Here is a 14,926-nt window from a genome sequence, read left to right on the forward strand (position 1 = left end):
ACCACTGATATTACTCTTATAAACGATGGAGAAGACATTACAGTGGGGAGGGAAGGATCACACACTGACTTGAGGTCTGCCTCCTCCCCCTCCCCCATCCTCTGCCTCTTCCTCTCCCTCCCCCTCCTCCTCCTCCTCCTCTTCTGCCTTCTCCTTCCTCCTCTTCCCCCCTCCTCTATCACCTCCCTTCTCCTCCTTTGACTCCTCTCTCGTCACCTCCTCCTCAACTCCTAGCTCCATGCTAGCTCTCTGTAGCCTAGCAGAGTGATGCCAGCCTTAGCTAACTCCTCGCTCAAGGCTAGCTGACTGTAGCATAGTAGGATGATGCCAGCTCTAGCTAACTCCTAGCTCCAGGCTAGCTGTCTATAAGCGAACAGGGTTATGCCAGCTCTAGCTAACTCCTAGCTCAATGCTAGCTCTCTATAGCCGAGCAGGGTGATGCCAGCTCTAGCTAACTCCTAGCTCCAGGCTAGCTGTCTGTAAGCTAACAGGGTTATGCCAGCTCTAGCTAACTCCTAGCTCCAGGCTAGCTGTCTGTAGCCTAGCAGGGTGATGCCAGCCTTAGCTAACTCCTCGCTCCAGGCTAGCTGTCTGTAGCCTAGCAGGGTGATGCCAGCTCTAGCTAACTCCTAGCTCCAGGCTAGCTGTCTATAAGCTAACAGGGTTATGCCAGCTCTAGCTAACTCCTGGCTCTAGACTAGCTGTCTGTAGCCGAGCAGGGTGATGCCAGCTCTAGCTAACTCCTAGCTCCAGGCTAGCTGTCTGTAAGCTAACAGGGTTATGCCAGCTCTAGCTAACTCCTAGCTCCATGCTAGCTCTCTGTAGCCTAGCAGGGTGATGCCAGCTCTAGCTCACTCCTAGCTCCAGGCTAGCTGTATGTAGCCTAGCAGGGTGATGCCGTCTTTAGCTAACTCCTAGCTCCAGGCTAGCTGTCTGTAGCCTAGCACAGTGATGCCAGCTCTAGCTAACTCCTGGCTCTAGACTAGCTGTCTGTAGCCTAGCAGGGTGATGCCAGCTCTACAGGCTAGCTGTCTGTAGCATAACAGGGTGATAACGTCTTAGCTAACTCTATCTCCAGGCTAGTTGTCTGTAGCCTAACAGGGTGATGCCGTCTTTAGCTAACTCCTTGCTCCAGGCTAGCTGTCTGTAGCCTAGCAGGGTAAACGCCGGGGTGCGTGGGAGAATATGTGCTAAGTGCCCGTGGTGTCAAGAGAAGAGAAAAGCGGTGTTCGCCCACACAAACACGCACACACACACACACACACAACCTGTGAACTGTTATATAATGATTTAACTATATCACACAATAGCACTACAAAAACACATTACCTATCAGCTATTATAGAATATTATAACAAAATCCCAATTTAACCACACACACACACACACACACACACACACACATAACCTATCAACCATTATAGAATGTTATAACAATATCACACTTTATCACCACACTTACACACATAACCTATAGACTGTTATAATATTCCATAACATATAACAATATGTCATAACATAAAAATGGAAGTACTTGCATGATTCTTGCAATTTCTGTGCCGTACCTTCATGGTTTAATGCCCTTATTGTAAGTGTCTTTGGATAAAAGTGTCAGCTGAATAAATGCGATGTAATGCAGTCTAATGTACTGTAACAATCTACAAATGTACGGCAACAGTAAATCAAATGAATGTGGACGTGTTATACAGCTCACTGGCCGTAGATCAAAACATCGAACTACACATTTATACACACAGACACGCGCACACACACACACACACACACACACAGACACTCGCAAGCTCACTCGCATGCACACACACTTATGCACACACATCCACCCCTGGCAGGACAGACTCAGACCCCCCCGACAGACTCAATCCCCCCGCCCCCTCCTAGCAGGGACAGACTCAGACCCCCCCCCCCCCTTGATAGACTCAGAGCCCCCCCCCCCCCCTTGCAGGGACAGACTCAGACCCCCCCTGACAGACCCGGACCCCCAGAGATCCTGTATTGACCGGATGGGCTGGGCGGGGGGGACCAGAGTTTTGAGCTTCACAGATGATATGATTTCATCGTCTCTGAAGCAAGATGAAAGAACCCGGGGATCGATAACATTGATGTCCCACACACCCAGCTACACACAAGACACACACACACACACACACTGATGCACGCAGACACACACACAGTGAACACACACACGCTCAAGTAGCATCCAGCTTCCAATGTAGACGCTCAAAGTTTAGTTTTATTACAATCTCACTTTATCTCCCTCTCTCACCCTTGTCTGTCCGTCTATCTGTCTGTATATATATATATATATATGTTAGAGAGGAGGGGAGATATATATATATATATATTTATTAATGTGGAGAATATATATATTTATATATATATATATACATTTATTGATATATAATATAAATAAATAATATATATATATATATTATTATTGTATATATATATATAATATATATACAAACAATTATATTAAAGGTGTGAAGGAAAGTAGACCTCCTCTCTCTGGGTTCCCCCCCTCCTCCTCCTTGGAGGAGGAGGAGGAGGAGGAGGAGGAGGAGGAGGAGGAGGAGGAGGAGGAGTAATTAGAATACAGGAGGTCCCCAGGTGGGTTTGATATTCTCTTCAGCGTCCCTGCCTCTGGCAGAGGGCTACGTTCTTAATGGAGGAGAGGGGGAGGATGTGAGGAGAGGAGATGAGTGTGGCGGAGAGAAGAGGAGAGGAGAGAGGAGAGGAGAGGAAAGGAAAGGAAAGGAGAGAGGAGAGGAGAGAGGAGAGAGGAGAGGGGGGAGAAGAGGAGAGAGGGGGAGAGGAGAGGAGAGGAGACGAGACAAAAGGGGGTAGAGGAGAGGAGGGGAAGAGGAGGTGAGAGGAGAGAGGAGGAGAGGAGAGAGGGGGAGAGGAGAGGAGAGAGGAGGAGACGAGACGAAAGTGGTAGAGGAGAGGAGGGGAAGAGGAGGTGAGAGGAGAGAGGAGGAGAGGAGAGAGGAGGAGAGGAGAGAGGAGGAGTGGAGGAGAGGAGAGAGGAGAGGAGAGGAGAGGGGGAGAGGAGAGGAGAGAGGTGGAGAGGATAGAGGAGGAGAGGGGAGGGGAGGGGAGAGGAGGGGAGAGGAGGTGGGGGGAGAGGAGAAGAGAGGAGGTTGGAGGAGAGGAGAAGAGTGGAGAGGAGAGGAGAGGACTGTTGTTGTGTGCTACACATATACTGCCCCCTAGTGGCGGATCATAGGACATGCAGTTTACCTTCTCCGAAAATTACAGAACATAGAAAATATCGATCTCAGACAGGTAGACGGACAGGTAAAGAGAAAGACAGGACGGGAGACAGACAGGTAGAGAGAAAGACAGGAAGGGACACAGACAGGTATACAAACATGTGACAGGTAGCAGGACAGGTAGACAGACAGGAAGACAGGTAGACAGACAGGGAGACAGACAGGGAGACAGACAGGCGGTACCTCTCTGGGCCAGCTGCTGAAGGAGCAGGCGGAGCTGCTCCAGGGTGGAGGAGGACACCTGGTAGGTGTAGAGCTCTGAGTCGGACACGCTCTGACACCGACCGAACACTCCATCTGCAACACAGGGGGCAGGACCACATCACCACCGCGTCCTCATCCACATCACCACCATCCCCACCGCCGCCACTTCCCTCATCACCTTCGTCGAAAGCTTCACCACCGTCATCGTCATCATCCCCCACCACCAGAACCACCATCACCATCATCATGATCACTAATCTTTTTCAAAACATAAATATTTTTACCGGGAACAAACTCCCAGATGAAAGATGTCTGGGTTCACTGTCCGTAGTCTATGGGGCAGACCTCTACCTTTCCTCAATGACCTGTCTCTGTACTGTCTAACCCCTACCTGCTCCTCAATGACCTGTCTCTGTACTGTCTAACCCCTACCTGCTCCTTAACGACCTGTCTCTGTACTGTCTAACCCCTACCTGCTCCTTAATGACCTGTCTCTGTACTGTCTAACCCCTACCTGCTCCTTAATGACCTGTCTCTGTACTGTCTAACCACTACCTGTCTCTGTACTGTCTAAATCCTACCTTTCCTCAATTACCTGTCTCTGTACTGTCTAACCACTACCTGCTCCTTAATGACCTGTCTCTGTACTGTCTAACCCCTACCTGCTCCTTAATGACCTATCTCTGTACTGTCTAACCCCTACCTGCTCCTTAATGACCTGTCTCTGTACTGTCTAACCCCTACCTGCTCCTTAATGACCTATCTCTGTACTGTCTAACCCCTACCTGCTCCTTAATGACCTGTCTCTGTACTGTCTAACCCCTACCTGCTCCTTAATGACCTGTCTCTGTACTGTCTAACCCCTACCTGCGCCTTGATGACCTGCCTCTGTACTGTCTAACCCCTACCTGCTCCTTAATGACCTGTCTCTGTCCTGTCTAACCCCTACCTGCTCCTTGATGACCTGTCTCTGTACTGTCTAACCCTTAGCTGCTCTTTAATGATGGATCTGGATTTCCCTTTGGATAAAAGTCTCTGCTGAATGTTAAATGGAGAGTAACTGGTGAGTGTAGGATGGTGTGTGTGCTTGTTTGTGCTGGCGTGTGTGTGTGTGTGTGTGTGTGTGTGTGTGTGTGTGTGTGTGTGTGTGTGTGTGTGTGTGTGTGTGTGTGTGTGTGTGTGTGTGTGTGTGTGTGTGTGTGTGTGTGTGTGTGTGTGTGTCTGTCACCGTGGCGATAAGCAGCCAGAGTTTTATCAGCCCCTCCTCTTGCCTCTCACCACCAGTCGCTAAGCAACCATGCCTCAGCATCCATAGAAGAGTGCAGAGGATCCAGAGGATGCTGGGAGAATATTAATGACCAAACCTACCCCCCCCCCCCCCCCCACTCCCCTGAGAGGAACTCTAGCGTGTGATTGGCTGAAGCAGCTCAACAAGAGATAGCGTCAGAGAGCATCAGTATTAGAGTTTAATGGTGTGTGTGTGTGTGTGCATGCTGGCGTGTGTGCGTGCATGCGTACAAAGATGTTTGTGTGTGTGTGTGTACCTAGATGTGTTTGTGTTTGTGTGTGTGTGTGTGTGTGTGTGCACACGCGTGTGTGATTGTGGGAATGCGCGTGTGTGTATAGGCATGCGTCTGAGTGTGTGTTTGTGTGTGCATATGCTGCTGTGTGTGTGTGTGTGTGTGTGTGTGTGTGTGTGTGTGTGTGTGTGTGTGTGTGTGTGTGTGTGTGTGTGTGGGTTTGCAGCAGATGCTGTAATGTGTGAGGACGGCCATTGTGGTCATAACGTGACAGTGTCTTCATCACTAATGAATGGACCCAATGAGGCGGAGGATGAGCAGCCGATCACAGATAACAGATAACAACACCGTCCGTGTAGCGCCTATGTAATCACACACCGAGCGGGGGTGTCTTCACAGCCTGCTGGCCGCATTGTCAACATGGGTCGGCTGGTTATTGCCGTGGTTATTATGGGATGTGGGCAAGGTTCTCTGAATCAAGAGTCCAGTGTGTGTACGGTACGGGTAAACAGCCTCCGCAACCCTGGAACAAACGTCGGACCGTTTCCTCTTCCTGTTGAGGCAGACCGACTGTGGGGGGGGGGTGGGACACAGGCCACGCCCCCTGGGGGGGACACAGGCCACGCCCCCTGGGGGGGACACAGGCCACGCCCCTTGGGGGGGGACACAGGCCATGCACCCCGTGTGTGTGTCTGTGTGTCTGTGTGTGTGTGTTTGCGGGGGGGGGGGGGGTACACAGGCTATATCCCCTGGGGTTCCACAGGCCGTCACCGGCTGGTTCCCATGGCAACTGCCTCCATCATATCCTAGGGAATTTGTTGAGACAGGCAGGCAATCAGACAGACAGACAGATAGGGCAGACAGACAAACAGAGAGGCAGAAACCTCCCTTGCAACAACTCGCCAATCGCTGTCAATCACAGCCGACCGTCTAGAAGTCGGCCAATCAGAGACCTGCGCGGGCTTGTTATTAATAAGCATCAGCAGGCGAGGCGTCCTGTGGGTGAGTGACAGCCCCAGAGTGCAGGGAGACACGGCGGTGGGAAGGGCAGCGAGGAGACCACAGCAAAACGACGGGTCTCATATTGTTCCACTGCTTAGCTCCCCACTCCTCCTCTAAATGTTCCCAGACAACACAGGCTGGCCCCTCTGGTCCGACGCTGCTATCCTTCAGGACGACCCGTCTTAGCTTAATGAAAACCCAAACACGTGGTGGTCCTGGGATGAGAAGAGATACGCCGTAATATCAACAGATACTACTGGCCATACCATCGGACCTGCAGAGCTTCTATCAGCATGCTAACACTATTGACTATGCTAATGTAACGGTGGAGGACGTGTACCCGTTAACATAGTTTTAACCCATCATGCCCTGGGTAGGCGGCGCGGCCTCCGCAGAAGCCTGGGTGTTGGGGTTAAGCCAAGTTGGGACGGATGGGAGAGCTTGCCAGGAGGGTTAGCAGGTCGATAGCTCACCAGTACCATGTGTTGAAAGGGCCACACAGGGTCCTCAGGGGCCCCTAAACCACTTAACCATTGCACAGAGAGAGAGAGAGAGAGAGAGAGAGAGAGAGAGAGAGAGAGAGAGAGAGAGAGAGAGAGAGAGAGAGAGATAGAGAAAGGGAGAAAGAGAGAGAGAGAGAGAGACAGAAAGAAAGGGAGAAAGGGAGAAAGAGAGAGAGAGAGAGAGAGAGAGAGAGAGAGAGAGAGAGAGAAAAAGGGAGAAAGAGAGAGAGAGAGACAGAGAGACAGAGAGAGAGAGAGAAAAAGGGAGAAAGAGAGAGAGAGACAGAGAGACAGAGAGACAAATGGAGCGAGGGAGAGAGAGAGAGAGGCAGAGAGGCATAGAGAGAGAGAGAAGGAGAGAGATAAAGAGGCAGAGAGACAGAGAGAGAGAGAGAGAGAGACACAGAGACAGCAGGGACAGAGCAAGGAGAGAGAGAAAAGACATTTCCTCTCTCGTGGTCGTGACATCTTGAAAAGCCTCCCTCTGGTAACAGGAACCGAGAGACAGATGGACGGGTGTGAAGTGCTTTTACCCAGCATGCACGGCAGTGGTGAGAGCGCAGAATAAAGCAGGTCAGATCTACTGGGACTGGGCCAGACCACCTCCTCCACAAGATGAAGAGTATCTGACCGCATAACTCAACGTGTCCGCTATCCTAACACCCTAGGACCTCTAACATGCTAAGAATCCTAACACGCTAGGTGCACTAACATGCTAAGAATCCTAACACTCTAGGTGCCCTAACATGCTAAGAATCCTAACACTCTAGGTGCCCTAACATGCTAAGAATCCTAACATGCTAGGTGCCCTAACATGCTAAGCACCCAGAAACACGCTGTGTAGCACTGCGGCTAGCCCTCGAGCTATCCTGTTACGCAACTCTCCCGGCTGGCCCTCAGCCTCTGAGTCTCCCGCCTCTGCGGGGGCCTGAAGGAGGCGGAGCTCTGAAGGAGGCGGAGCTCGGAAGGAGGCGGAGCCCGGAAGAAGGTGGAGGTCTGAAAGAAGCAGAGCCCTCAAGGTGGCGGAGCTCTCAAGGAGGCGCCGGTCACCTGTGAGGTCGAGCGTTCGGCGGAGACAAAGGGAGACCGGCTCGCGGCTGTCGGCCTCAGAGCCGGGGGGGGTCTGGGTATTGTGTCTGTGTGGGAGGAGGGCGCCATGGCAACGGCACTTCCTCTCCACCTTGACACCGCTAACGAGGTTAACCGGGAAATAAATGCGCAAGACGACGGCAGACCAAACCACAGGCCGTCGCCTCGCAGACACTCTGAACCCCGCGCTGAAGCTTGCGTCTGACGACTGCAGAGTAATTCACTGTGATCTTCGTAACGTGGAGATGATGTGTTGTACCGGTGAGCGTAATGAGTTGATCTTCTCGACCGGTTTGTCATGAATGAAGCAGAAAGCATAGTGGGGGGGGGGGGGAGACAAGGCCGTCCGTCGCCCCGGGCAACGTGCGGTGTAATATTTGTGGAGGAGGGGTGTGACCAGACTCAGAGACACGAGTAGACCTACGGCAGTTATCTGATCAGAAGGATCATTTAGATATCTGATCAGGGGGATCATTCAGATATCTGATCAGAAGGATCATTCGGTCCACCGGCTAGGGGAAAAGGAAGAGGGGGATGATTGATGACTAGCTCGTGTGAGCATTTCAAAAGGCTGTCTCTGAAGTCCCCTCAGGTGAACCTCTCGGCCCGACGAGGGTTCCCCAGCATCGACCTCCTGTCAGGAGCCTCCCCACTAATCCAGTCCCCTGCTTCAGTCAGAGGCCCGACGCGGAGAGCCCGCGGAGAGGCTACGCATGCGCTGTCGCTACAGGTTGTCATGGCAACAGCAGACAGAACGATGCATCACCGCTGACAGCTTGTGGCGAGGGGGGGGGGGGGGGGGGGGGGGGAGAGGGGGTGAGGAAGGGGGGTGAAAGAGGCGGAGTGAAGGGGAGAGATTGTGGGAGAGGGGGGGAGGGGGGAAAGGGCTCTTAGATTGATGCTCCAAAACATAATTTGACATTAAATATCAATATATGTCATCTATTGAGTCATTAGGCAGACACACAGGAACTGTTTTATAAGATCAATGTCTTTAAGGAGCAGCTAGGGGTTAGACAGTACAGAGACAGGTCATTAAGGAGAAGGTAGGGGTTAGACAGTACAGAGACTGGTCATTAAGGAGAAGGTAGGGGTTAGACAGTACAGAGACAGGTCATTAAGGAACAGGTAGAGGTTAGTGGTATTCTTGCTCTAGGATACCTACAGGTAGACTGAGGACATTTGAGAGGAAACAGAGTATTTCACCTGGGAGTCAAACATCCTAACCACAGTCAGGTGGGCGGGGCTTACCGTTGGTACAGAACTCATAGGAAGAGCAGAGATCCTCCTCAAACAGGCAACCTAGAGAGAGAGAGAGAGAGAGAGAGAGAGAGAGAGAGAGAGAGAGAGAGAGAGAGAGAGAGAGAGAGAGAGAGAGAGAGAGAGAGAGAGAGAAAATGTATTACTAACAGCATAATAATCCATCCATCTTCATAGAACATTTGGTTTCTAAACACACAGAACATCTCCGGTAGGCCTGCCTAGCAACGAGGTCCGGCGACCAGCACAGGCCTTTCGACCTCGCATAGCGACCACACCTAGCAACCGGGCTCAGATCAGGTCATAAACACACGGAGGATCACACATTAAACATTTACCACAGTTAACCACTCACCGCATTAGAACTAGCATTAGCGCTAGCATTAGCGCTAGCGTAGGACACGTTAATTGAAGAGCTATCAATCATACGCCTAGCTGCTGCTACGCTGCTCCATGTTTCCCTGTATGAATAAAATGACCTGCTGTCAAGGGTAGCATTATGGGCTTCTGGTCACCCTGGGAATGCACAATGACCCCCCCACCTGTACAGGTGACCTCCGTATTCACCTGTTTCAGGTAGAGACAGGAAGGGGACAAAATGGACTCCATTCATACAGTGCTTTTCTAACCAGTGGCCACTCAAAGCGCTTTACAATACTGCCTAACATTCACCCACCCCCACGGCGATGTCAACCACACAAGGCGACAGCCAGCTCGGCAGGAGCAGGCAGGACGAGGTGTCTTGTCTTGTCTCAAGGACACCTCGACACTCCGCTAGGAGGAGCCGGGGATCAAACTAGCAACCTTTCGGCCCCCAGTCAACCCACTCTGCTGTCATTATGCGTCAGGGTTGTGGTTCTCAAAGTGCGACCAAGGATATCGACTGTCCAACTTTTCCGTGATTTTTCCCAGAAGCAGTGTCCATATTGCGGACGTCCGCGTGGGCAGAGTGAATCAGAGAGCATTCTGGGTGCACAACGAGAACAAAACGTTGAGGAGAGTGTGAGTGCGTCACTTGTTGTCCATCACTGCCAGAGGAACAGACTACTACAAAAGCGATCGAGTTGTGAAGTGCGACAGGTCGGGGCGATCAAGGCCTCCCTGTTCCACCGGCGTTGCTCCAACACCTCCGCAGGTTCCGACACCTCCTCTGATGATGGGCTCTCTGACGTCAGCCGAACGCAGCCCTATACAGACACAGTCACCACCCAGCTCTCTACCGCTCTGTTTCTCTCTGTCTATCTCGCTCTGTTTCTCCCTCTCTTTCGCTTCCTCCCTCTCTCTCTGCCTATTCCACAGTCTCCCTCTTACCCACTCTCTCTCTCTCTCTCTCTCTCCCCCTTTTTCTCTCTCTTTCTCCCTCCCACACTCTCTCCCCCCTCCCTCTCATTGTCAAGTGTCTCCTCTTAGTGATGAGTCTCATTGTAATTCTGATAATTGCTCCGGCTCCATAATAAAACATAATAACACAGACATTTTGTTCATGCTAATAACCACACTCTGCTGAATGCTCTAAAATGGCTGCTTAATGATGGAGTCAGGACTGTTGAAGCAGCACCTCCTCAATACCTACTCCTCCAACCTATATCACTCCTCCTCCTCGGTCACCCTACTCCAACCCCTTTCCTAACCTCCCCTTTTCCTCCCCTCCAGTGCTCTCAATATTAATTAACAGCATTTTAATGAAGCACTCATACAGACACGAGCAGAGAGTGTGTGTGTGTGTTTGTGTGAGTGTGAGTGTGTCACGTAGATAACGCTTGTCTCCCTCTCTTAAATCCAACAGCGTGAACAGAGATTATTAAATTGTTGTCTTTTAATTAAAATGGTCTCTCGCAACAGAACACCTCCTGCTAGCTACATAACACCTCCTGCTAGCTAGAGAACAACTCCTCCTATACTGTATATATGTATTTATTATATATTATTATACTGTGCATATATATTTATATTAAGTATTACACTATAAATAGGTATTTATTATTGCATAACTATTTATTATTACGTATTATACAGTATAAATGTATTTATTATATTTGTATTATATTCATATTTATCATACTGTAAATATGTTTTATTAAATAATACTGTATAGAGGTATTTATTGTAAGGTTATTATAGTTGTTAGTTTTTTTTAATTGAATTATATTATACTTTTTATATGTATGTTCATAGCTAATCACACACAACACAACACACACACACACACACACACACACACACACAGGAACAGGAAGTGGGGGACTAACGTTATTAGTTGGAAACCAATCAGCAAGCAGGAGTCAAATACTCATCCGTAACCCATCTGTCTGTCTTCTCCCCGTCTGTCAGCTGTCTGTCTGACTCACTTCCTTCCATCTCCTGTCCTTTATAATGAAATATTTTCCCTCCAAGAGGCCGGAGCTTCATAGATCATAATATTGAACAAAGTTAAGCAGAAGCAACTCCATAGCAAAAATTCCAATATCAATAATAAAAGTCTTACATTATGCCGAAGATAAGCTTAGATGTAAAAAGAGGCCATTTTCTGCGTGATCGTGGTCAGCTCCTTGGCTGATCTTCAGGGGGAGTTGCGGTGTGTCACGGTGTGTCTGGTTAACCAGCAGAGACAGACAATCAATAACTTGTATTCAAACAAATCCAAGAAGGATCAGTGTGTCAGCTATTGGCAGCAGCAGCAGCCCCTGTCAGAGCGATTCTGTTTAGGGAGGCAGGCTGACAGCAGATAACACAGCGAGCGCTCTGAGATCGTTTAGCCGTCCTGCGGAGCATCGTCCAGACCTGGCAGCAGACATGGAGGAGGACTGATGACCTCATAAATCCATCGCTCTACACAAATCAAGTTAGCTGGATTTGATTTCATCACCGCTTCATCACCGACTCGGCCCGGTTTCACGGAGCTCCACGTTGAACCAAGTGGCGTAAGCCACGCCCATGACCCATAGACCACACCCACCACATCATAAACCACACCCACCACATCATAAACCAAACCCATGTCCCATATACCACATCCACCACATCATAAACCAAGCCCATGTCCCATATACCACACCCATCACATCATGAACCAAACCCATGTCCCAAATATCACAGCCACGGCATCATAAACCACACCCCTGAACCCAAGGTATCCATCATGAATGGCTCCATTCAAGGATTATGCTGGATGTAGATGCTCTAGTTCCTCCCATATTGAACCTGCTTTGTGTTAAGCATTTCATTGTATGCACATCTTTAGTTGCCTTGGTTACTTCTTCAGCTGAAAAATCTTCCATTGAGAACAACAATTACTACAGTCATTTGCTGTTCAGGAAATTATTATTGTGCTAGACCATCTGTAAAAAAAACAACAAAGCCTTCCGTAAGTTGGAGCACGCAACACACGCTGGAGTGACTCAGAGACGGAGACTAAAACCGTCTTCAGGGTCATTTCCTGGCTCCACTAACATGTTCAGCGCTCCCAGCATCACCAGCCAAGTGATGGCGGTGCCTGCACGTCGTCGTCTCTGGAACCAAACAGTGTCTCTAGAAGGACTCCCCCTGGGTCGGGAGAGGAGTTACCTAGCAACACAGCATCATCATCCAAACAAAGAAGGGCACATCTGATGGACAAGAGATTCTGCGGTCCAGCTCTACTCATCTACTCATCCAGCATCCACCCAAGGCTAGGTTAAGGTCTGGGTGGTGTAGGGGGATGAGTTAAGGTCTGGGTGGTGTAGGGGATGAGTAAAGGTCTGAGTGGTGTAGGGGATGAGTTAGGGTATGGGTGGTGTAGGGGGATGAGTTAGGATCTGGGTGGTGTAGTGGGGATGAGTTACTGTCTGGGAGTAGACATAATGGCCGGTTTGCGGCCAAACGAAGCGTCGCATTGTGATCTGAATGTTGCCGTCGGCTGAAACAGACAAACTTTCCCACGCCCCCGCCAACACACTCTCTCACTCCCCCTGCAGTAAACAGAACCATATGGAGGGTCCGTTCTCCTGAAACTAACCCCGTTAGAACAGTTTAGATTTGTGTCTAGGTTTGACACTAGTTTAGATTTGTGTCTTGGTCTGACACTAGTTTAGATTTGTGTCTTGGTCTGACACTAGTTTAGATTTGTGTCTTGGTCTGACACTAGTTTAGATTTGTGTCTTGGTCTGACACTAGTTTAGATTTGTGTCTTGGTCTGACACTAGTTTAGATTTGTGTCTTGGTCTGACACTGGTTCGGTAGATCTGAGAGTCTTGAGTCGACCCTGATAGAACAAAGCTCCTCTAGATGTTTAGATTCTCGTCCTCCAAGCTTACAGATAGCTAAAAACACACCTAGCACACGACTAACCGTCCACCAACGCTGAAGGAACACGAGGGGTTTGGCAAAAAACAGACGTGTGAACAAACTCAAATTAGTGTCGCCAACAGTAGACTGCAACTCAACGCATGGAAGCCATATGCTATTTATACGTTAAGCCAGAATCTAGCCCAGCTATCAATGAAACATTCATAACGGCCCCTCTCTGCAGGCCTACATATACACACTCCCCCTCACACACACAAATATAAACAGGCACACATCACAACCCACACAGACACACCAACACACAGTCACACACAAGCTGTTATTCTGCAAAGGGACTTGTTAAAAACATTCCTTGTAGCACTGTGACAGTATAGGACAACACAATACACAAAGACCCACACAACACAACAAACGTATCTAAAAACAGCAACACACATACAGACAACACAAGCCTCTGGCAAACAAACGCATCACAACGCACGACACCCAACAAAACTTACAATGCAACACACTGATAACACAAAGACACACAAAAACACATCACAAAAGAGCAACACACACACACACACAACTACAACACTGCACATTGGCAAATAAACACATCACAACACAAACACAGACAACACAACAGCAAACCAACACATCACCCAACGACCACACAACACATGAACACACACACACATCACACCCCGAACACCACCGTCTACCAGGCCTGCTAAACACGCGGTGACTCATCCTCAACTCTGCGCTCAAATTAGCACCACGTTCAAACTTTCCCTTCAGCTCGCTGTACATTATGGTCTGGATAGCCGGCCTGTGGGTTATATCATTAGTGCAGTGCTTCATGTTTAATTAAATAACAGACGGTTCTTACAAGGATGAGCTTATCTCATAGTAGAAACTCTCTCTCACACACACACACACACACAACTCAACATAAAAAGAAACACAGACAGATCAACACACAAATACAACTCAAAACACAGCCATATTTAGATCAAAGGCACCTCATCAAACAGGTCCCACTGGTGTTGAATCAGTGATCATTCTAACATGTACGACAGTGACGAGGCTGAGCTAGGCCGCAAAGTTTTTCCCACGAAGCAGATGAGACGACTTTAGGCCAGAGAAGTCGCCTTTCTGATCAGCACTGCCTTTACTGACGGACCCTACTAGTAAATCAAGCGTGGATACTGAACTACACAACATCCTAATAACACTCAGTCCAGACAAGGAGACAAACAACATCAGAGCGTGTTGATGCCATCCATCCATCCTGCCTCATGTTTATCAAAGTTTCAAAGGACGTCATAAACATCTTCTCACTGGCGCTTCAGCACTTCGGACAGCGCACCGCAGAGAGACACGCAGAGTCCGGGTCCAGGACGAGTAGACCGGTCCGGGACCCGGACTGAAGACATGGAGGTGAAACCAGTGCGTCTTCACTTACCGATCTTCCCGATAGAGGAGAAGGAGCTCGCGGAAGCGCTGAAGCTCAGCGACAGCGCGACCAGCAGGACGCGACGCGGTGCTTCCATGTCGCTCAGACCAAATCCATCGCGGCTTTCTGCCTAAACACGTCGAGCGGCAGCGGGTCCACCAGAGACGCGAACCGTTAATCAGATCAATGAATGTATGGCTTTATGAGCGGTCGATAGAGAATACTGCGTGATTGACTTTTCTGCAGCAGCCTCGAGCCAGGCGCCCCTCCTAAGCTTCTGACGTCACGGACACACATGGCGAGTACCGCGTCGCTTTGCCGCCCCTTCCG

The 14,926-nt window shown here is 49.6% G+C and overlaps 1 protein-coding gene across 1 annotated transcript in view; it reads right to left on the reverse strand.

The window, feature by feature from the left end:
• The window catches only part of LOC307088693 (receptor-type tyrosine-protein phosphatase N2-like), a gene marked incomplete at both ends in the record, with an annotated part of 65,382 nt that extends 50,689 nt beyond the window's left edge, over positions 1-14,693 (reverse strand). The window contains 3 exons of the mRNA XM_079754645.1: positions 3,477-3,590; positions 7,399-7,572; positions 14,606-14,693. Of these exons, the coding sequence (XP_079610771.1) occupies positions 3,477-3,590; positions 7,399-7,572; positions 14,606-14,693 (376 nt within the window). The remainder of the gene's footprint in view (positions 1-3,476; positions 3,591-7,398; positions 7,573-14,605) is intronic.
• Positions 14,694-14,926: the final 233 nt, after the last annotated feature.

Source organism: Pollachius pollachius (assembly GCF_949987615.1).
Source record: "Pollachius pollachius genome assembly, chromosome: 17".
NCBI classification, from domain to species: Eukaryota; Metazoa; Chordata; class Actinopteri; order Gadiformes; family Gadidae; genus Pollachius; species Pollachius pollachius.